Source organism: Pelodiscus sinensis, chromosome 1 (genome assembly GCF_052426305.1).
Source record: "Pelodiscus sinensis isolate ZL-2025 chromosome 1, ASM5242630v1, whole genome shotgun sequence".
NCBI classification, from domain to species: domain Eukaryota; kingdom Metazoa; phylum Chordata; order Testudines; family Trionychidae; genus Pelodiscus; species Pelodiscus sinensis.
This window is the reverse complement of record NC_143052.1, coordinates 214,682,750-214,707,051: the sequence shown is the minus strand read 5'-3', so window position 1 is coordinate 214,707,051 and position 24,302 is coordinate 214,682,750. Positions and strand designations below refer to the sequence as shown.

At 43.7% G+C, this 24,302-nt stretch overlaps 1 protein-coding gene across 9 annotated transcripts in view; it reads right to left on the bottom strand.

Moving 5' to 3' along the window:
- Nucleotides 1-931: 931 nt before the first annotated feature.
- Nucleotides 932-24,302, bottom strand: part of SCML2 (Scm polycomb group protein like 2) — a 139,882-nt gene continuing 116,511 nt past the window's right edge. For all 9 annotated transcript variants that reach the window (XM_075913888.2, XM_075913895.2, XM_006113370.4 and 6 more), the window contains 5 exons: nt 23,893-24,075; nt 22,140-22,253; nt 9,864-10,145; nt 8,929-9,092; nt 932-3,413 (listed from right to left, as the gene is read on the bottom strand). In XM_075913888.2, the coding sequence (XP_075770003.2) occupies nt 3,288-3,413; nt 8,929-9,092; nt 9,864-10,145; nt 22,140-22,253; nt 23,893-24,075 (869 nt within the window). In that variant the 3' untranslated portion in view covers nt 932-3,287. The remainder of the gene's footprint in view (nt 3,414-8,928; nt 9,093-9,863; nt 10,146-22,139; nt 22,254-23,892; nt 24,076-24,302) is intronic.

The window sequence follows — 24,302 nt, the reverse complement described above, 5'->3', positions numbered from 1 at the left end:
TGATTTTCTTTTTGTTGTTTGGTTAAACTTCTCTTTGTACTAAATCCATGTGTCTCCCCCCCCCACACACACACACTGTATTTTAAGCTGTAGCCCGCAGAGATACAATTTATCTCTGTTCTTTTCTGAGTTGTTCTGTAACAGCTAGCAATCAAGTATATCTTCTTTTTCTTTTGTTAATAAAATCACCTTTTTTAGGCAATGATTTAATTCTTTTATTTGCTATCAGACAGAGATCAGCTATCAGAGATTGCAGTTTGTTGTCTTTTTTTATTCCCAGCTCTCTTGTGGTAAAAGAACTTGAGGGTAGTCCCCCTCTGGAAGAAGTACAAGTGATTTCTTCCTGGGTTCAAGAAGAAAGGTTTTTCTTCACTTGGTGGTGACAGCTACCTCCCAAGGCCACAGAATGGTCCATGACCTAGGGGAGCTTTTAAGCAGAAGCCTATAGAGACAAGATATTTTTCAGGTCTCTTGTGGGCCCTCGCTTTCTGCATTTCGAGTGCAAGAGTGGGGAACAGCCTCAACAGCAGCATTTAAATTGAAAGAAAAATATTCAGTTCTTCAGATCGCACCATTAAAATTTTTGGAAACATTATAAGAATGGCCATACTGGGTCAGACCAAAGGTCCATCTTGCCCAGTATCCTGTCTTCCGACAGTGGCCAACGCCAGATGCCCCAGGAGTGACCAGAACAGATAATCACCAAGTGATCCCTCTCCTGTCATCCATTTCCAGCCTCTGACAAATAAAGTAGTGCCTGATGGTACAAGTTGTTTGCAGGAGTCTTCCATCCCTTTCAAATGGGCATTTGTGTGCAAATTTTGTGAATCATACAAGCAGCAAGATACTGTATACAACTATCGTGTCACATATTTCAACACACAAATCCATATAAATTCATATAGTAATTGTTTTCCATATGAGATGTTGTAAGGTTATATTTCTTTAATAGAAAACTTTACATCAGAAGTTTACAAATTCTGCAAAATTCTAGATAATATAGCAAATTATGATGTCTGCACAAATTTTAGTTGAAGGAAGAGTATATATACAATGTTAAACAGAAAGGACAATTAGAACTCTGAACAAACTTTAAAAAATTGTTTTAGATAAGAACATCCAGTTGGAAATAATCGATTAAAATATATTCTGTTAAACCGCTTCGCTCTCATGCTATAATACAACGTGAAACCCTAGAGTACAACAGTCTAGCATTTCATGTGTACTTATAAACAAATATTTATACCACAGCCAGGGAAAAGAGGCTAAAGCTTCTTTGTTCTGTATGGATGTTGTGGAAAACAGACAACATAAACATCTTAATTTTATTTATACTAACTATTTGGACAATGCAATAATATCCTTTCAGAGCAAGTTACTTCCAATGCAATTTCATGAGAGTGTTGTTTCTCATTCACATTAAAAATTCAGCAGAATGCTTAACATATTGATGAAATATGGCATAAGTAATATATAACATAAATATACTATATATTTTTCTATCATTGTTTTGCCTTTTTCTAGATGAAAAGCAGGCTTGTGTGTAGAGGCCATCTAAAAGTCACATGTACACAAAGGATATATAAAGTAAAACAACCCACATAACTCTTAGTGTTTAATGTTTTATGATAGCAGAATAAAATAATCCTAAAAAACAAATGAAGTTCTAAATTAAAATTGTGTTGCAGTTATTTAAATGTACTTTGAAATCTGAGAACTACACAGTATAATTTTTCAGTATTTCAGCGAAAACCTGAGGAGTATTAAACTAGCAATAAGCAAGGCATTTTAAAACAAGAAATTTGTAAAAAAAATACACTTTTTTTACTAGAAACTTTCATATAAAAAGGTCAATAAGAAATATAGTAAAACCTATCTTTTTGGACTATGTCTTTGCTAGTAAATAGTTCTTTATCCTCACTTGCACTATTACATACAGTACATTCGATTTCCTACACAGAAAATGTAAATTCTTGTCCCTGATGTATATTTTATTGGCAGTGACAGCAAGCTATTTTACTATCAACACTCACTTTTTGTAGCTTGTATAAAAAGCACCAAGTTGTATGCAAAACAAGAATATTAATATGAGTACCACTTCTTAATGACAAGTAAAATATTTAAAGATACAAAAATACAAGAAACATCAGAACCAAAATGTGTATTTCCAGAAACCTTACCAAAATAAATGGCTCAGAGCTAAGTAAAGAGTAACCAGTAGTTTTGCATAGTACAGGATAATCTCCTGTATGAATCCACCCATCCATTGATTGTTCCTTACCCCATGAATGGAAAGCAAAGCAGATAGGTGCTAATGAATACAGAAGTATACAAAAAAAATCTACTGGTAAAAAAACTGAACAGTACAGTTTCTCATTCTCTGTCACAGTGCAAAGTACCTTTTAAACACATTTTTTAAAAACTGAATACATATGTACAATACAGATGTATCACACTTGCACACACACATATAGATACATAAGCATGAACACAAATATCCATGCAAACTTGAGCAAAAGGACGGAATGCTTAAAATGTGGGTATTCTGTTCCAGAGACATCTGGAAGTCTGTTCATCCCTGAACAGTTAGCTGTTTCAAACAGGGAAAGAAGAAAAAAAAAAAAGCCCCTCCATGAAACAGAAATACTGCCTGCAAATACTGACAACATACTGTACATTTGTCCTCAAAATTTACCAGAGAACTGATAACCACACTTTATAAAAGCTTATATTTGTATTAAAAACACACAAATAAAACAATTAATATGGCTATTCCCTTTATGGAAATCTGTATAGCATAATTTAGATGAATATTACTTTTCTGGAGTACCAGACAAAGTGTATTCATTAGAGATGAAGTCTACTGCTGCTTCTTTCATATTTTCTTATAATGTAAAGTTTTACAGCCATCCCTGTAAAAGTTATCAAACACCTGATGCTGGTTTTTTCCTTTGGGATTAAGCTGTTTTGGTTCTGAATGTGAATGTCTGTTGAAGTCTGTAGCAGAGAATGAATTTCTCAACACTCTGAAGTGTAGTACTCGTGAAAACATTTTTTTTCAAAACACACAGCACCAAGTACCTTTTTGTGTAATAAAAATAATTATTAGACTGCTAGAATGTAACATAGTCCTTTTCACTTGGCAGTAAATTTGTAATCACATTCTGAAAGGAAGCTTTTGCAAACTGAAGTCTTTCTGATGACAAAACATTGTTAAATAAGGAACGTGTCTGTGAACCTGAGAGTTAAGTCTGATGTGAACACATAGGTTATTGTGTCTCCATTGGCTAATACTTTCCTTGTTTAAGTCTTTCAATATGGTAGCATAGTTTTAATGCTGGTCCCAACTTCAGTCCCATATATTTCATTATCATATCGCTCCTTAGTAACAGTAGGGCCTTTCCATCAATTTCCTACCAGAGGAATAAATACAACATACAATTGTTTTAACAGCTTACAAAAAGCACATTGTATGAGTTTATATACCAGAGCAAAACTTTATGTAGAGTCTATAAAACAATAATTTACTATAATCAAATACCTTTGATAGCTATTAAAACCAAACAGACTTTTAGTTATTTTCGTGTTTTTCTAAGGCACCTTTTGGCCGATACTTGAAAAAATGCAAAAGTCAATAATAAAAGAAATTGGATAAAACCAGCTACTGTAACCAAAACAAAAGTAACTGAGCAAAAAGAAAAATCCAGAAAGGAAGAACTGCTAAAGAAGGGAGGCATCTGTAGTTAAAGATGAAATGACCCAAACACTGAGGCCTTGCACTGAACCTTGAAAACAGCTGTAGAAAGACTCTGGCATGCACACAAACACACACAGAGGAAGGGAGTAAAACATCATCTAGGCCTGTGACACAAGACAGATCTGTGTCCAGCCTAAACCAGATGGAATGTTAGGATCAAGAGCAAGAACAACGGAACAGATTTCCACTGCCTTGAAGGGAAGTTGCTGAATTTGGACAGGCCTATGTTATTAAAAATTCTACCTCGGGGTGGGGAACCTTTTTGGGATCAGGAGCTAATGACAGAGAAAAATCAGTTGGGGGCCACACAAGTGAGAAGCAAAACAAAAAAACAAAAACAAAAAAACCCTCACTGATGGGGCCCCCAAGTGGAGGAGGAAAAAAAAGAGAGACTCCCCTTATTCCTATTGAGCTCCAATCCCACAGAGGTATGGGGAGAGTGACAAGTCCCAGGCCTTACCCCAGGACTGGGTTAACTCTTCGGTGTGTCCAAGGCTAGTAATTTTGGGGGGCCCCTCAGCTCTGGGGTGGAGCCAAAAATGAGGGATTGTGTGGGGAAAATGGCTGCTGGGGAGCAGGATGGTGGGGGAGCTGATGGACGTGCAAGGTCTGGGCAGTAGGTAGGGTGCAGGAATGGAGTGGGGGTGCAGGAGCATACTGGGGGATCTGGGTGAGAGGTACGGTGCAAGAACAGGCTGGGCATGCAGGATCTGAGTGGGAGGGGGCAAGGGATTGGGGTGCCTAGCTGGTGTAGCTCCCAGGAGGGCACAGGTGACTCTGACACTGTGCCCCACTGCTTCCACTGGCAGCAATTCCCAGACAGTGGGAGTGACGGAGGTGGCGCCTGAAAGCAAGCACGGGGATGGCGCTTCCCTGTGCTGCTGCTCCTCCAGACGGGCAGTAGGGGGAACAACAGAGTGCAGAGCTGCTTCCTCCACACCAGGCAGAGCCCCTGGGCTTGCCTTGATCTGGTCCATGAAGCTTGAAGTCGCTCATCCCCAGTAGTGGGGAGTTGGTGCTCCTACTCCAGCCATGCAAGGGGATGTCAGCACTGGCTCACCCTGATGGGGGAGGAGGAGCCCCAAGCCTTGCAGGCCGGACCAAGGCAAGCTGTGGGCTAGGGCCATAGGTTCCCCATCCCTGCTCTACATATGACTGGCAATTTAGCAAATATTTCCTTAGAATTGCATGTTGAAACCATTCTCTTTCAAAAGAAAATACAACGGGCTGAAAAGTACTATGAAAGTTGACCCCTATTTAAAAAAATATACAGAAAAAGAAAGAGGAGGAGGTGAGCTCTGGTTTTGCACATCTATCTATTCCAATCTATATTTCAGTATCTCGACATTTCCTTTGACCTACCTTATTGTAGACTTTATTATGATCTGGTGCAGAGTGAATGCAAAATGTTACCATTCACATTTGGTAGCATTTTACATCCCTTTTGCCCAGGCGTAATACACAAGGCAGTAGAGACTCTGTTCTACTGGGTCCAAAAATAAAAAGCGCCAAGCGTTTCTTGGCGGGGACACTGATATTTAGAGATGTCAGCAGCTCTCTATTAGGCAGCCTATCATGTAACTGCACAGTGAAAGGAGAAAGGGCAGAACGAAAGGAGTAAATATAAAGGGACTGACATAGATAGTTACTACTAATTTTTGACCTTCCTAAATACATCATGCAGATAGTTCTAGTGAAGATTTGCAGAGTCTTGGCTAGATTAGACCATAAATAAATGCTTTTATCTTTGGTTTTTAACCTTTCATCTTTCTCCTAATAAAACTGTGTTATTTAAATGTAACCAAGCTTTGCATTTAACTGTTAATATTAAGGATCAGCTATCCTGAGATATGAGAAAGTTTCTGTCCTGGGAGAGACCATAAGTTGTGTCTAAGTGGTCAGCATGAACAAAGATCTCTTGGAAAGAGAAGGTTATCTACCCTTAACTGAAGGCTCTTCGAGATGTGTGGATCTATTTGTATTTCACGAAGGGATACAAATGTGCACCATGTGCCCAGAGCTAGAAAACTGGAAAGTAATGTACCTTGGTCTGTGCATGTGCCTTGGCTCATCTCATGCCTCCAACTGAGGGGATAAAAGGTGGGGCAGACTGGCAGCCTCTCCAGTTCATTCTGTACCATGACTCATATAAGATCAAAAGCAGTTGGGAAGGAGGGCAGGAAGTAGACTACAGATAGGGACTGTAAATCTCAAAGAAGCTCTAGTCGCAGATAAATGACCCTCTCCTCTTCTTTGAGTGATGCTCCCTACTGTATTTCACTATGGGTGACTGACAAGCAGTACCTACATGAGTAGGATGTGAGGGTGCAGATAATCGGGCTAAGTGGAGTACCACCATCACAAAGGCAGCATTAACAGAAGTGTCCTCTACCTGGGAATGATGTCTTGCACATGTATGAAGGGAGCCAATGGTTATTGCTTGTGCTCTGGCGGAATGAGCTCTTACCCCATGGGAGGAGTGGGGAGGGAGGTTTGAAAGTTGAGAAATAGAACCCTACCAAATTCACAGTCCATTATGGCCAATTTCATGGCAACAGGATTTGAAAATTGGAAAGTTTCACATTTTCAGCTGTCTAAACCTGAAATTTCACACTATTTTAACCGTGGAGTCCCAACCCAAAAGGAGATTATTGGGGGGGAGGGGGGGAAGATCCCAAACATTTTGTAGGGGGTCACTCTCACTTCTGTGCTTCCTACAGCTGCAGGAGGTTCCAAGAGGTAGATGTAGGTTTGATCTCCCCTGTGCTGTTAGGAGTGCCCCAGCTAGGGGCTCCTAACTGCTAGTCCTGACTGGCTTGGGAAGGACAATACTTGCTATTCCCTTGCATGGCTGCTCTTGGGTACCTCTCTCAGCTGCAGAAAGCTCTGCACTTCCTGCCCCACATTTGCTTCTTGCCCCCATCACTTTCCTCTGACTCTTTCTGATAAAGTGATGAACAGCCTCGGGGATTACCTGTGTGTTCCTTGTATGGCTGGCCTTAGATTTTGTACCTACATCAAGGGATTTGATTATTTGTTACTCTGCAGAAGAGATGTGAATGGTTAACTGGTAAACATCACCCGTACCAAGTGATGCTTACAATTTAAGAGTTAACCAGTGGAGTCTGCTGTGGGTGGGGGATGCTCCAGCCCTGTTGGAGCAGCCGCCATCTATGTTGGGCCCAGGCCAGGCACGCCAAGAGCAGCCCCCGGCCTGTGGCATCTCCTCCCACCCACGGCCACTTAATCAGTTAACTGGTTAAACACAATGCTTAACCAGTTAACTAATTAAACAGGATTTCAAATCCCTACTCTGCAGAAGTACGAGGCTTTAGAAAGAACACTGGTAAGTGAATTGACTGGTTACGGCAAAATTCCAAGCGGAGAGGATGTCTCACACATCTGGGGAGCATAAAGGTTCTATTTACAAACTAGATCATTCTGATTTTGTAGGCCAAAGCTGCAAGCACTACTGGTTCTGACCCAAACGATGCAGCTGTGAAAAGGAACTGGAGAAGCATTTGGTCCACCCTGTCTTTTATCCCCTTGATCAGAGGCATGAGGACAGCCAGGGTGCACATGCAGACACTACTTTCAAATTCTACAGCTCTAGACGCATGAGCAACCCACAGTGGAACAGAATAGGGACCCTCACTCAAAGAAGCTACAGTAACTAGCACTAGAAGTACCATGAGTGGTGATTCTTGTGGCCCTCAGAGCATGGGGTACCAGTAAACACCCTACTCATTGTATTGTATAAGCTTGTAAGGCCTGATTTATACTTAAAGTTTAGGCTGACTTATCTAGAGCCCTTGCGAGCATGAACAGAGGGAGGAGTTGGGGCAGAGCTTCCGCATATATCTCACATTTGCCTTTTGAAAAGATACCCTACCTTGAGCTCCACAGCTATGCTGGCCTAACTCCTGGGCTACATCTATGCTGCAGGCCTCTTGCACAAAGAAGCCTTTTGCGCAAAAACTTCTTGTGCAAGAGCACATCCACACCTCAAAGCGCATCGCAAAAGTGATGTGCTTTTGTGCAAGAGAGCGTCCGCACTCCATGGATGCTGCTGTGCAAGAAATCGCTGATGGCCATTCATAGAATAGCCATCAGAGCACCTGTGCTTTTCCCATAGGGGCTTCTTGCACAAGAAACCCTTCTGGAGTGTCCACATTTACCTTTTTGCGCAATAGCTGCAGCTCAAAAGGGAGTTATGCCTCATATAGGGCCGGATTAAGGCATGGGCTAGCCTATGAGGGTTGGATCACTGTGCGCCCCTTACAGCTGCCATCAGGTGCCGTGCACCTGGCTCCTGGATCGCGGGCTGCAGCAGCTCCCAGTGGCCACCCCGCAGTGGCCGCCTGGCGCGGGGGCCACGTTAATCCCCACAGCACCGGCCAGCAGCGCCCTTCCCCCCACGGCCATAGGGCCCTGCACAGCCAGGCTCGGCTTGCCGCGCCAGCGGCAGTAGCCAGGCTGGGCCGAGCCAGGCACATGCATCCTGCTGTCGCCAGCTCTGCGCGCCCTCTCCCATGCACCGGGTAGGGGCGGGACCGCACATTAACATGTCTGCCCGGGGTGCAATTAACCTGTCTGCCCAGGGCGCTGGAATGGCTCGGTCCGGCCCTGCCCTCATAAAAGGAGGTTTACCTACTCCAGCAAAAGCCCTCTCTTCTGCTGTTTAACTGCTGATTTACTTGCACAAAAGCACATTTGAGGTGTGGACACACTGCAGGTTTTTGCGCAAAAACAGCCATTTTTGCTCAAAAACCCTGCGGGGTAGACGTAGCCCTGGTGTGTAGACAGCCAGAAGAATATTTCTGTTGAACTTGCTCAGGAAGGTGGGATTCTTACAGCACGGACAAACCCATTCTATCCCTGTTGGAAGCATAGTTATGGCAATGCAGCTATGACATTGTAGCACAAGTAGTGTAACAGCGCCTAAGCAATAGTTTAGCACAGTCTAACAAGGTCACTTTATAGATCAAGCGTTCCCAAGCTTAGCAAAACTGGAAGATGCTTTCTAGAGAAAGAAAATCATCTAATGAATTTGTATGTGGGTGGCATCTGCCCCACTTTTCACTTCAAATTCAATAATAGCAGGGAAACTCACAAAAACTTCTTATGAAAGTTAGTGATGTGCTCAAGTCTATCAGAATAAAATATCATACGTGTTTCCTGAAGAGTTCTGCATGTGGTGCTAATGCCTGAGGATCAGCTTCTTTCACAAATCGCATTACTTCATCTATTGACCAGGCAGAAGGATCCTTATTCGGTACTCGTGAGGGCTCCCTTTTTAGTGCAGTGAGATCAGGACCTGTTGTAGAACTTGCAGCTTACATGTAAAACATTGGTAAAGGTAGAAACATTATAGTAGCAATGCAGTAAAAACACATCCTTGCAGATTGACGTGAAAAGAAAAACACGACTTTGTTAGTATTCTGTATTAGTAGCGGTCTTCTCTCTTCTACCAGTTTATCAACCTGGCTCAAATTCTTTTACAATTTATTAAAATGAAATATTTGATTTTTCTTCTAAAAAAAATCATTAAGATGTTTTATTTGGACCATAGCATCAGTTTGTCTGCAGATGACTTCTATGACTGCAGATACACACAGTGGTGTAAGTGCTAGCACTATGTACCATCAAGAAGGGATCAGTTAGAAAGATTGGTTCCTAGCTCCCAAGATACCAGCAGCTGGGAATGCTGTGCAGGAATGCAGTGTTCCCTGAGGGAAGAGAACCTCTTGTGGCAAATTTAATTTGGCCAACTTAGCAGCAGTAAAGAAATTGAAGAAGGAGCTGTAACCATAATTGCCCAGCCAGGCAAGCTGCAGGATCTTTAATATCAATAAAAAATCTTTAAAAACAGTATTGAGGATTTCTCTGCTTCGTACAGTATTACAAGTTTAAACAGCTTAAATTCTGTATTCTGAAATCACCTTAGCTAGTCTGACATGTTTGGCAACAGTGCGAGTCTGACTCCTTATGTGAAGTCTTGGATGTCACAGCACTTTGCTTCATAATTCATAGCCCATTGACTTTGCACACTGTTAAAAAGCAGTTGGTAATGCACACATTTTAAAAAGTTAAGTGTATAACATACCTTCAATCCTCCTCTGCATTCGATTCCTATTGACTTCATAGTAACTGCTGTTCCCCACAGAGCTTGATGACATCTTGTGTAGGATTGGGGCTGAGTTTGAAGCAGCAGTCACTGGCTGAAGGGAATTCCTGTAATACGGTGCACTCCCTGAGGTCCGAAATTCAGTGGAATTTCGATGGGTTGGGCTTGACGGTTTTAGTGAATTGAGTGCAGAATCCATAGAGTCTTCAGAAAATCGGAGTTCTTTAGGAGTGCCATTTTCTTCAGTTGGCAGTGTTTCTGCTACATAATACAAGTAACACAAATTCTGATATGTTCAACACATTCGATTTTTGTAACCTTGTTAAAAATAAGAAGCATGGAATTTTGTAACACTAACCACAATTTTCAAGCCTGTGAATAAGCTCCCCATGGAGCAAACACTAAATAAAACTTATTTAAGTAAAAGTAGGAAGAAATTCCTAAAATACATTTTAATTTACAGCTGTAAAAATTGATTATTACAGAGTTTGATGAGAGACTGAGGGTTACTTTGGATCATATAAAAATATATGAATTTTCAATACCTCATTTCACTGTAATTTCATTTTATACAAAACTATATTATGAACAAAGGGGTCAGCTGATTCTCTAAGGTAATATCGATACATTTGCCGTTATAGGCATAGACATCAATCACCAAGGAAGCATAGCTACGGTTTGAACATTTTCCTAAAGCTCAGCCAATAAAGCCATGTCTACACTGGTCGATTTTATTAAGGTTGACATTTTAGCACCTGATTTTGCGAAGTCAAAGGTGCATATCCCCACCATGTGTAACAATCTGACATAATTCGAAGTAGCATGTGCTCAATATGGCGGCTACCATTGACTTTGACAGCAATACAGTGTGGGTAGCTATCCCACAGTGCCTGTGCCCCTTTGCATTCTGAGTGATGCTCTCAGGGCATGCTGGGACCAAAACTGTGCAGCAGATGGTTTTGGGTACATGTCTTCAGCTGACCATAATGCACCCATCTCCTCCCTTTCACCTTGCAAAGGTAAACAGTTCATTTGTTCTTTTCCCCCCTCTTGTTGATTATCCATGCAGACTCTACAGCAGCATTTGCAAGGACCCCATTGTGGATCTTGTTAATCAAAGCTTTATGATGCTGACAATAACTTTGCTGCACCTATTGCTGGAGTATGTCCAGAGCACATTCAGGCTCTGCCGGAAAGATAAAGACTCTCAGGAGGCCATGAACATACTATTCTGTGAAGCACTTGAGTAGAGTGAATTGCAAATGCCACTGGCATTCTATCCCCTAGACACAGTGGAATGCCAATTCTTGTGAGACAAGCACAGACTGGAGAGACCACACTGTGATGCAAGTATGGGACAATCAGCAGTGGCTGCAAAACTTTCGCATGAATAAGGCCACTTTCATGGAAGCTTGAGAATTGCTTTCCCCCCACCTGAAGTACAAGAATTCCAGAATGAGACTCTGACAGTCGCCAGAGATTTTGAGCAGCCAGACACCAGGTGATAAAGAGAGCACTTTGTGGGGCAGTGCAAATTAAGGATGTTAAGAGACAGATAATTGGCTTATCATGTTGTCGATAGAATTTTTATCAACTACACAATTAGTTGATAAGTGAAGGCGCTCAGTTTCGGCTTGTGCTGGGTCTGCAATTTAAATGTACTAAGAGCTGGACTGCCTGCCCACCTGGCTCTTAGTACATTTTAACTGTAGAACCACAACAAGGATAGGTCCTGGACCGGGTGCTAGCCAGGACTGAGCTGGGCTGCCTGCCTGACCAGAGCAGCCCCTGTCCACGACAAGCTTGGGCCCCCTGTGCGCAGAGGCAGCTATGCAGCAGCCTCCTTAACCCCCCCCCCCCCCCCACCACCACCACCCAGTGAGTTGCTGCCTTTGATAGAGGCAGTAGCGAAGAAGGTGGCAGGCAGCACTGCGGAGATGGTGCTGGGGGGAACCAGCTCTCCCCAGCACTGGCTTCTGCTTCTCCCTGCCCTTGCTGCCTCTGATATAGAGGCAGCAAGGGGATGAGGAAAATGTGAGTGGTTGACTCAACTATCCAATAAGCTTACGCTTATCAGGTAATTGACTACTCGCTTACATCCCTAGTGAAAAACAGAGAGCTGTTCCAGGTCCCCAGCACTGTGCAAGCACACAATATGCCACACATCACATCTAAATGCCTTGACCCACCTGTAGCAAGAAAAAAATTCACCAGAAGTACCCTTCCTGGGATCAGTGTCTGACTGTGACATCCTTGGAGGAGGGGATTAAACTGATGAAATGTTCTTGGCTCTCACTGCTCGCCGCCGGCCCGCCATTCTCCTTGTCCTCCTCTTCTTCCCCTTCCACCACCCACGTTGTTCTCCACGCTTCTGCCCTGAGTGTCTTGGGAAAATTCCATGGTCTGGCTTGGGAAGCTGGTCAGGTCTCCCCCACTCCCCGAGATGACATGCAGCTTGTCACAGAAGCAGAATTTTTGTGATGATGCACCAGACTGTCCATTTGCCTCCTTTTTCTTGTGATAAAATAAAGGAGCAGAGGCAGTTCCAACACAGCGCTGCTGAGAGTCCTTGAAGTATCCTTTCTTCACCAGGCACTTTACTATCTCAGCGTAGATATTGGTGTTTCTTCTGTTGTTTTAGAGCTCAGGAAAAATGGATACCTTTCCCCAAGCCTCAATGAGGCCCAAAATCTCCTGCACACTCCATGCTGGCACTCTTTTGGGCCCCTGGGAGCTGGTGCCCACAGAACTTGAATTCAAGGAAGTCATGCCCATGTGTGCTCCTCAAGTGTGCTGTCTGCTCTGAGGGGTGCTCGCAATGCTGGCCACATGGGAAATGAAATCCAAACTCTCCTGGGGTTTTTCCTGTTCACTTGGAGAGCAATAAAGACACAAGTTCTGGCCAAAGTGGGGCACTTTGGGATGTCTCCCGACGGCCAAGAACCATGACTTTCTCAATGTTGGGTTTACACTACCATGACTTTGACCATGTAATGTCAAATTTGCATTACTCATTGAGTGTGTCTAGACTACATCCCTCTTTCGATAGAGGGATGTAAATTAGACACTTCAAAATTGCAAATGAAGCTAGAATTTGAATTTCCCATGCTTCATTTGCATAATTGCGTCATGATGCTCTTTCAAAAAAATGCTATTTCAAAACTGAAACCGCAGTCTAGACACGGTTTCAATGCAGTTTACAGGATTGTTTGAAAAAGGTTTCTATTTTTGAAAGAACCACGTCTAGACTGCGGTTTCAATTTCAAAATAGCACTTTTTCGAAAGAGCGCCATGGCGCTATTATGCAAATAAAGCACAGGAAATTCAAATTCCGGCTTCATTTGCAATTTCGAAGTGTCTAATTTATATCCCTCTGTCAAAAGAGGGATGTAAGTCTAGAAACACACCCCTTGTGAAAATCAGGAGTACTGAAATAGATTTCAGCAGACAGAACGGGCTTGGTAGTGTGGACTCACTGCCTATCTTGTTGAAGTTGTATTTCCGAATCCTTGGTGTTTAGAGCAGGCTATTGATAAACATGGAAAGAAGCCTTATGGTTCAGCATAACAGAGGCTTCTGTCTTAGCCTGAAGATCTTCACAAGAATCTGAAAAATCTTTTAGATCCTCTGAGAATTGGATCAGAAGTCAAAGGTTCTTAATACAAGTTCAGAGTGATGTGCTTGGCTACAATAGTAAACACTTAGGCTGTGTCTACATTGATGCGATCTTGCGCAAAGGCCTGTCTACACTGGCCGCGAGTTTGTGCGCAAGAAGAGGAGGTTACTCACCTTGTGTAGTAACGATGGTTCTTCGAGATGTGTCCCCGTGGGTGCTCCACTCAAGGTGTCGGGTCCCGACCCGGCGCCGCTAGTCGGAGATTTCCAGAGCCGTAGCCGGGCTGGACCGCGCATGCCTGAGAGCAGCGCGCGGCGTTCGCACCTTTGCAACGTCTCACGGTCCGGCCCCCCCTCGTCAGTTCCTCTCACCGCTCGGTCTCTGAAAGATAAAGCAGAAAGACCTGGAGCGGGGAGGAGGGTGGGGCATGGAGCACCCACAGGGACACATCTCGAAGAACCATCATTACTACACAAGGTGAGTAACCTCCTCTTCTTCTTCGAGTGGTCCCCGTGGGTGCTCCACTCAAGGTGACTACAAAGCAGTAACCCAGAATGCGCTCCGGGTCAGTTATCTTCTACTGTGGATAAAACCGCGGAGGCCACCGCGGCATCGGAAGCCCACTTTCTATTTATGGCATAATGACGCGCAAAAGTTACACTAGAAACCCAGGTAGCCGCGCGACAGATGTCTGCAAGGGGAACTCCCCTTGCGAAAGCTGTGGATGTTGCAACTGCTCGCGTAGAGTGAGCCCGAGGTAAAGAAGGAAAAGGCTTGTTCCGGATCGAATGACAATTTGTAATACAAAGCGTAATCAATTTAGCAATGCGTTGAGTAGAAAGTGCCTCGCCCTTGGATCTCTGTGCCGTTGATACGAACAGCCTGTCCGTGCGCCGCCATTGGCGGGTTCTGTCTATATAGAAAGAAAGTGCACGTCGGACATCGAGTGTGTGAAAAAGAGCATCCTTACTTGAAGAGTGAGGCTTGGGGTAAAAGGCTGTGAGGACAATAGGCTCGTTAACGTGGAAAGGAGAGCAGACCTTGGGGATAAAGGCTGGGTGAAATTGTAATGTTACTGCGTCTTTAGAGAAAAACGTGAAAGGAGGGCTTGCCATCAACGCCCCCAGCTCACTCACTCTTCTCGCTGATGTGACTGCCAGTAAGAAGACCGTTTTCATGGTTAGCATATGTAAGGAAACCGACGCTAGAGGCTCAAAGGGAGGGTACATAATGGTATCCAATACTAGGTCGAGATTCCAGGAAGGGGGCGGTACCCTTCGCAGTGGGTATAAGTTTATGAGCCCTTTTAAAAACCTCTTTGTAATTTGATGAGAGAAGAGCGAGGAACCCTCTACTGGATGGTGGAAGGCACTAATAGCTGCTAATTGCACCTTTAAAGATGACAACGCAAGTCCCGAATTTCGTAGATGAAGAATGTAGTCAAAAACATGATGCAGAGGAGATGAAAGCGGTTGTATGTTATTCTGAATACACCACTTAGAAAATCTCTGCCATTTCGCCAGGTAAGTGTTCCGTGTAGATTCTTTCCTGCTGTGTAGAAGTACCGTTTTTACCTGTTCAGAACACAGGTTTTCGTCTCCTTTTAACCACTCAGAAGCCATGCCGTCAGATGTAAAGACTCGAGTCTGGGATGTAGCAGCGAGCCTTGTTCCTGAGAAAGAAGATCTTGGTGGAGAGGAAGGGGATATGGTGGCTGTATCGACATCCTGTGTAAAAATGGGTACCAGGCTTGTCTGGGCCAGGCTGGTGCTAGCAAAAGGACAGTGGCCGCCTCTGCTCTGATTTTTTCCAGTGTCCTGGAGATAAGGGCCATGGGGGGAAAAGCATACAGGAGTGCCCTCTTCCATCCGACCAGAAGCACATCACCGAGGGAGCCCTTGCCGAGCCCTGCCCTGGAGCAATATAGGTGACACTTCTTGTTGTTGGCCATTGCGAAGAGGTCTACCAGTGGCATACCCCATTTGCGAAATACCGCACGAACTACATCTGTCTGTATTTCCCACTCGTGGTCTGTGGGAAAACATCTGCTGAGGGAATCCGCAAGTACATTGGCGGTGCCAGGTAAGTACGATGCTATTATGGTTATGTTGTTCTGTATGCACCAATTCCAACACCGCACCGCCTCAGTGCATAGGCAGCGTGATCGTGCTCCTCCCTGCCTGTTCACATAATACATTGCTGCCTCATTGTCCGTCAGTATCCTTACTGTAAGACCTTTCATATGTGGGAGAAATTGTTTGCATGCATAGAAAATTGCCCGGAGCTCTAATCGATTGATGTGAAGGCGTCTCTCGCTGAGAGACCATTTGCCTTGAATTCGCTCGTTGCCCATGTGAGCACCCCAGCCAAGGAGTGAAGCATCCGACGTTATCTGTATTGATGGTTGTTGTCGGTGGAATGGCACTCCCAACAAGAGATTTCGTTCTTTTGTCCACCAAAGCAGAGATCTTTGAACATGTGAAGGTAGCCATACTGTCTTGTGAATGTCGTGCCTCGTGGGTGCATAAACTGTCGACAACCAGTGTTGGAGGTTTCTCAGATGAAGTCGCGCATGTGGAACTACAACAGTGGCAGCAGCCATGTGTCCCAGGAGACGGAGGCAAGTGTGAATGGGGACACACACATTCCCGTTGAGTATGGAGATGAGATCCTTAATCGCCTGAAACCTTTCCTGCGGTAAGTATGCCCTCACCGTGCGAGAATCCAGGTTCGCCCCTATGAACTTTATAGTGTCAAAGTCAGACAGGACTCACAGATTTGGCAGACTGCTCTGTTTATTTCAGCAAAGCTTTGCTAAAATGCATGGAGAAAATGTGAGTGCCATACAAGGTTCAAACCTCTTGATTTATACAGTCAAAAGAAAGCCAAAATTAACAGGATTAAAAGGGGGGCAAAACTTTACATAATTAGTGTGAGGCTACTCAAGTACTCTTCATTTCCACATCAAGCACACAGCAATCTCCTGTTCAATTGCTTGGTTAGCTCAATTGTTTCTTCCTAACACCTAATGTTTCTTTTCCTATTAACTCTGGCTAGCACTTTGTAATCTGCATTCCTACAAACAACATTAACATACTTTTCTTCTTCCTGTTCAGAGACAAACAGTATTCCTTCAATTTATTCAATTATTGCAGCATAATTTATCTTTCTCTTATAGTATAATTTTTTACTTTCACAATAGTCTGCGACGGGATAAGTGTTGACTTTTGTTTGTTCAAGAGAAGACCGAGGGAATCGAATGTTTGTTCGACCGTTGCTACCATCTGTGACGCTTCTTGCTGCGTGGAACCTTTTATCAAGCAATCGTCCAGGTACGGGAATGTTACCACCCGTAGCCGACGCAGATGAGCTGCTACGACAGCCAGGGTCTTTGAGAAAGCTCTGGGTGCTGAAGCGAGACCGAATGGCAGAACCCAATACTGAAAATGATCGTCGTTTATCACAAATTGGAGAAAATGTCTGAGAGCAGGGTGTATTGCGATGTGAAAGTACGCGTCTTGTAAGTTGAGAGCAGCGAACCAATTGTTGTAATCGAGGGACGGGATTATGGAGTTCAAAGTCACCATTTTGAAGCGCTGCCTGTGGAGATAACGAATTAGGCGGCGTAGATCGAGAATGGGTCTCCAGCCCCCCGTTTTCTTTTCCATTAGTATCTCGAATAAAACCCTCTTCCCTTGAACTGATATGGGACCCTCTCTATCGCTCTGATGGAAAGGAGACGATGAGCTTCCTGTCGCAGGAGTTCTTCGTGAGATGGGTCCCTGAAAAGGGACGGGGAAGGTGTGGTGGTAGGGGGCATGGAAGTGAAGGGAATGATGAAGCCGACCTTTATGCCTTCCAGTACCCATTTGTCTGATGTTATTTTGACCCATTGGTGATAATAGGGTCGTAAGCGATGGTGGAAATTGGGGACTGTGTGCGCAACAACAATTGGCGGAGTTCGCATGCCCTCGATAAAGAAGTCAAACTTGCTGTTTTGAGGCGGACGTGCCGGCCACTCTAGGTGGTGGTGGACGCCTCCGCTGAGGTCGCTGTCTAGGTCGTGACTGGTCAAACGTGCGATTTTGTTGTCTACGAGACTGATAATCATACCGTCTGATATGGGAAATAACGATGACGACGGAATGGTGGGACATACATTCCCAGCGTACGGAGTGTCGTTCTTGAATCTTTGCCAGTATGACGTACCTCATCGGTCTTTTCCGCGAATAATTTTACCCTGTCAAACGGAAGGTCTTCGACCTTGGAGTATAACTCCTTGGGTACTGCTGCTGTGGCGAGCCAGGACGAACGTCTCATAGACACTGCTGTTGCTACCCCTCTAGCCGCCGTGTCTGCTACATCCATAGCTATCTGGAGATTCGCTTTCAAACACGCATAGCCTTCCTTGAGGATTGACCGTAAGAGCTCTTTATTGGCCTCCGATGTTCTTTGGGCCAGGTCTGTAAGTTTAGCGATATTATCGAAACTATGGTTTGCCAGCAGAGCTGCATAATTCGCGATGCAAAGAAGTAACGTGGCCGATGAGTATACTTTGCGGCCAAATATGTCCAACTTCTTGGCCTCCTTATCTGCCCCTACATTTTTCAGCTGTGGGTTCTTAGCTCTTTGAAGAGCTGCATCGACGACCAAGGAGTTTGGTTGAGGGTGAGTAAAGAGAATTTCTGAATCTTTAGAGACAAAATAACGTTTTTCCGCCGGTTTCGAAGTTGGAGCAGTCAAAGCCGGGGTATGCCAAATTTCTGCTGCTGACTGGAGGATTGCCTCATCAATAGGGAGAGCAACCTTAGATTGTTGCTTAGGATGTAAATTTCTCCAGAGTTTGAATTGTTTCGTTGGAACATCTGATAGCTGAACGTCCTGAGACTGAGCCACTCTCCTAAAAAGATCCTGAAATTCTTTTGTGTTGTCAGGAGGAGAGGAATCCCCTGCAAACAGCATCGTCTGGGGAGGATGACGCAATATCTTCTGGAGATATAGTATGCAGATGATCGTCCGTATCCGAAATTTGTCCTTCTTCGGGCTCCGACAGGTGAGCTGAGGCTAAGGGGGTCTCCGGACGAGGTGTCGCCCTTTGACAATCTTGGATTGGAGGTGATTGTCGTGATTCATGAGGAGTCTGGCAGCAGCATAGATGAGAACGAGACTGAGGTCTTCCATATTCATAGAATGACCAGTGACACCTGTAATCGAAGTGGTCAGGGGACAATCGCCGCGAGGAATATCTGCTAACATACCCCCTGTGATAAGATCTCGGAGGGAGTAACTTGGTGAGCGAGATCTATATGATGATCCCCGATGATAATAGGGATACCGGTCGCGATGACCAGAATGACGAAACCTCGATCTCCATCACAAAGAGGGCATTGTTTGACTGTGAGATGCCGAGTAATCTCTGACCCTTGCTGAATGGCACGGTGAAAACGAAGGTTCAGGTGATGGTGAAATCGAGTGTCTTGGCATTGACTTCCTAGCAGCTTTTGTAGGAACTTTAGAGGCAGGAGCAGCTTCCCTCCCTTCTACTGGTAAGGAACAGGGGGAGGGGAGAGGGGATTGACCCTCCGTCATGTGCACAGTGCTATCATGCTGCTGTGCTAGGATTTCTCTTTGTGATCTTGTCATGCTATCATGTGCCGAAAGTGTCCGTCTGCTATGTACATTGGACAAACATCTCAGACACTTCGCCAAAGGATTAATGCCCACAAAACAGATATCAGACAAGATCACAAAGAGAAAACAGTTTCTTGACACTTTAACCAGAAAGGACACTCTCTAAATGACTTAGCCACCTGCATTCTGCTACAAAGACCTTTTACATCTGCACTTGAAAGGGAATCCTCTGAACTGTCATTCATGTTAAAATTCGACACTTGCCAACAAGGACTTAACAAGACTTTGAACTTTCTCACCCATTACCAAGACAGTTTCCCCAATTATCACCTGTAATACCATTAACTCACAAACATCCCACTCTCCCTACCTTTAATATCAGCAATTCACAGACACTTACCTTCCTTCCTCCCCCTTCCCACCCCCCCGCATCCCCCTTCTGTTCTGCAATGTGATTTGTCCTTTTCATATTTGTTCATTTTTTTTAATTGTATCCTTTGGTATATATGGTTGTGACTACTTTCTTCCACTATTTGATCTGAGGAAGTGGGTCTGGCCCACGAAAGCTCATCATCTAATAAACCATCTTGTTAGTCTTTAAAGTGCTACATTGTCCTGCATTTTGCTTCAACTACCCCAGACTAACACGGCTACATTTCTATCACTATATACAAGTAATCTAATAAACTAAGAATAGTAACTATAGAATTTTTTTTAAAGAAAAACTAACAATTAAACTACTACCTAACTAACTATATGAACCAGAGTTAACTATCTATGATTTCTTCTTCTTCTTTTTTTTTTTTTTTTTTTTTTTTTTTAAGAAACAGCTTCTCTCGGAGGAGATAAACAGCGCTCCGCCAGCAACCACAGGCGGTCGAGACGAACTGACGAGGGGGGGCCGGACCGCGAGATGTTGCAAAGGCACGAACGCTGCGAGCTGCTCTCAGGCATGCGCGGTCCGGCCCAGCTACGGCTCTGGAAATCTCCGACTAGCGGCGCCGGATCGGGACCCGACACCTTGAGTGGAGCACCCACGGGGACCACTCGAAGAAGAACACTGACGTTCTAATGTGTGAAATCAGAGCTTCTTGCACAAGAACTATGATGCTCCCACTCAGGAATAAGCCCTCTTGCGCAACTGTTCTTGTGCAAGAGGCCAGTATAGACAGGCAACATGAATTTCTTGCGCAAGAAATCCCTATGGTTAAAATGGCCATCAGAGCTTTCTTGCGCAAGAGAGCATCTACACTGGCACGGATGCTCTTGCGCAAAAGCACATCTTTTACGCAAAGGAACATGCCAGTGTAGACGCGCTCTTGCACAAAGAAGGCTTGCGTTAAAGAGTATTTGCACAAGATCATGCCAATGTAGACGTAGCCCTATATAATAATGAACCACTGGTTCTTAAAATTTCCCTATATTACATAGTTACTAGAAGACTTACCTGGCATTGCCCAGCTCCTTCAAAACAGGCAGCTGGCAGTTTGGGGTGTGTATGTGCAGGAGTCAGGCCAGGACATTGGGATGTGGGGAGGAAAGGGCAGGAGGTTGGTGGTATGCAAGATTGAGATGTGGGGGTCCCATCTGGTGGGGCCTTTCCCCTCCCTCTAGTCTCCCCAGTCAGGTAGGGTTTGTCTCACTCCCCCTCTCCCAGCACTGTAGCCAAGAGTTGGGGAGAGGGGTTTGAGGCAAGGGCACTACATACCTGGTCTGGTGGAAGACAAGATGGCGGGTCCCAGTCCAGCTTGCCAATCTCTTAGTAGTGTGGCTGCCCCCAGTGGTCAATCTGCAGTATCGTGTCCTTTCACACAGCAGCCCCCTCCCTTCCCATGTTCTGAACAACAGTCTAATTCCTGGCACTTCCTGTTTTCCTGGCACAACAAAACCTGACTTTGCTTTAAATTAGGGTAAAAGGAAGCTGCTTATCACATTTTGTGGCCCTAGCTCTTAATGTTTAGGAGGAGCAAAAGGACTCGCAGACAGACAGATGGACTCACAGACACAGAGATCCACTCTAAGGTATATATAGATTAGACCAATATATTTAACAGGGATAGGAAATAGGAACAGGGATCAAGCTTATTTTGAATGCACAGAATTCCTTATTGCATACAGCAGCTAACTGGCCAATCTCTGAATCGTACATTTTGGTTTGTTCCAGTTTGAGCAACGCTATTTTAGTAAAGCTATGTGTGTTATACTTATTCGTGGACATATTCAGACTCCTGTAAACCCATTAGAAATGTCTGACTCAATTCCATAGATTTACTGTATGAAAACAACAGTATTTCCTTTTAAAATCAATTCTAAATTTGCTATCAATTTCTGTGTCCCCTCTTCTGTTATTATTAGACTAGATGAAAAGGAATGACTGATCTCTCCTAAATAAATCCTAGAATTTAACTTCCTCTGCTCTTGCTCTCTAAATATAGAATAATGGCTCCCTCCAGAAAGAAGCAGACAGCTCCACTGAAGCTTGTGGGAGCTGCAGAAGAACCTCAGAAACTCTCACAAGTCAGTTCACAAATCACTAATTGACTCTCATAATTAACCATTGCAAATCTCCTGCCATCTTCACTTACATCCTCTGAACTCAAGTTTGGCCACCAACAGACATTGCAATACTCTAGCTATGCAGACAGTATGTGTTTTGCACAGTTGTTATAGTAGTTTACTTCTATCCCATGTTAATAGAATATAGCATCCTGCTGGCTGTTTAGTGTAGTGCTGCACATTAAGCAGACAGCTTCATTCAGTGATCTGCAGTGAATCTATAAACTTTTTCCCCAAAAAGAGCTAGTTGGGTTAGAGGCCAAAGCTCACATTAATTCTCCCGAAGTGCAGTATGTATGCCCACTCTCCAATTACTTACACACACTGTGACTATGCATGCATTTTGTCAACAATTGATGGCTAGGAAACAATAATTGTACTTTCACTTTTATTGGGAAGACTATGAACACAAACAAACTTCTCACAAACTACAACAAATACCATCATGTTACCTTCAGATGGGTGCGCTTCAGTTCTGGGAAGTTTAGGGGAGAGAGAGACAGTGTAGGGTGGAGAATCCTGAGAATATCGTTTAGTACTTCTGTTTTCTGGTGTTTCCTCTTTCGCTGTGAACAGAAAAAGTTATAATCTTTCATTTCATAACTGACAACATTCCTGGGGGAAAGGGGAAAGATACAAACATGAGGTATATGTGCACTGTATTCACTCACTGGATTTTAATTCTGCTTCCCGTATTGCATGTTTTAGCTGACTGTAGCACAACTCTGACAGCAACTATCATACATCATTTTTGAAACATTATTCACGGGTTTTCAGTGATAATATTCTTTCACTATTAGCTTAACCTTATTATGGAGTCTCAGTTATCAAACACACACACTCAGGGCTAAAATATAGTTTGGTTAGATAGTTATCAGCCTCGTCACCTTGAGCAAGCTTCACCCTGAAGATAGTTCAAAATGCAAAGCTGCTTGCCTGACAGAGGAGATAACGAAAGCCTAATGGCATTCTGTATCTATGTTTCTATCAACTAAACTACTGAAATTACAACTGATTACAGCTAGTTTTAACTAGCAGCTCCTTAGGAGGAAAAATACTATTCCAAAAGAGTCACAGGAACACAGCTTCTATATAGCTATCCAAGTTTCTTCCCTAATAAGAATTTTCTTATTCCTGCAGAGTAAGGGCAGGAAGAGGCACGGTGAGACCTGGAGAAGAGCAGGGCTCGTCCTGGGCCCTGAATCCCCCACTGGATGGCCCTGCCTGAGGGTGGGCCCTCAGATGCCACTGTTCTAGCAGCCATGTCAGCTGCATCTAGGGCTGCCTGGATGGACGTCCTGGCTATAATCTTCCATCAGTGCAGAAAATTCCTATCTGGACTCCTGGGACAGCAAGTCCTTGAATTTTGACATCGAGTCCCAAACGATATAGTTGTATCTCCAAAGCAAGGCCTGCTGGTTGGAGATACAGAGCTGTCACACAGCAGTAGTGACCATTATGAGAGAGATTTTTTTTCTATATTGTTTTCAGATCTTACTCCTTTACTTTTAGGATTATTTTATTTCGACACTCAGTTTTCTTAGTCTCATTATGGGCTAAGGTCCTGGACACTGCTGACGTGGGTGCAGGAGGAGACTGCAGGGGTACCACGCTTCCCCTTGCAATGAAGACAAGGGTTGATGTGTTCTCCGCATGCAGAAATGGGGTCTTCACTTCCTAAATCACCAGTCAGATATCTATGAATCCTGGTTTCTCTCCCTATCTATGACAAATTATATGTAGCCTCAACACCTTTGGAATGGTCAGAGAAGGGAGAGAGAGAGTCTGGGTGAAGCACCTTTCAGCTGGGTAGCAGGATACTGCATTGAGTTGTGTAGGGTAAACTTCTTTTAGGCAGGTAATTATATTTTGCTACTGTAATTTAAATATATTTTACAATATATGCATAAATCAAGTAGCTCAAATGTAAAGTTTAAGGTAGATCATCTTATTACACCACAGTGGTGTGATGTATACATTTCCTTGTTTGCCTAAAGAAAAGAACTTGCTGAACGATACACTTTCCCACATATGGTTTAAATCACCATGACACACCAGGACTAATTTTACTAAAAACCACAAAGTAGTCGTTTCAAATCATTTCAAGTTGTAGGAAGACAGATCAAAACAAAGAATTGCACAAAACAACAACACTCCCCAAAACATGTATTGTACTTGAAAAATAAATAGTATAATGTAAATTACCTGGTTTGTTCCTATCATATTCAGTAGGACTCTGTGCACTCCCCACATAAGGACTGAAGGGTTGGCTACTAAAAAGATTATCACACTGTAGACTGTGGCAGAGCTTCTCCAAGAAACGCAAGACAAACGATGCACTGTTTACAGAAGGAAGATTGATGGCGTGTTTCTCCCCATCAAAGGAGGCTGTGAGTAAGAAGATGATGTCAGACATCAACCACACACTAGGAAATAGAGTATAACATCACCACTATCTAAAATATGATATCTTGTTTTCATTTAAATAGTGCAGAGAAAAAAAAAAAGAGGTAAACAATTCCACTAGTATCTCCTGAGGCTATTTAGCAAATTTACCTGCATAATCTTAGTTGCATCTGTGTAAATTCAGATTAGCTCTCCTGATACAGACAATG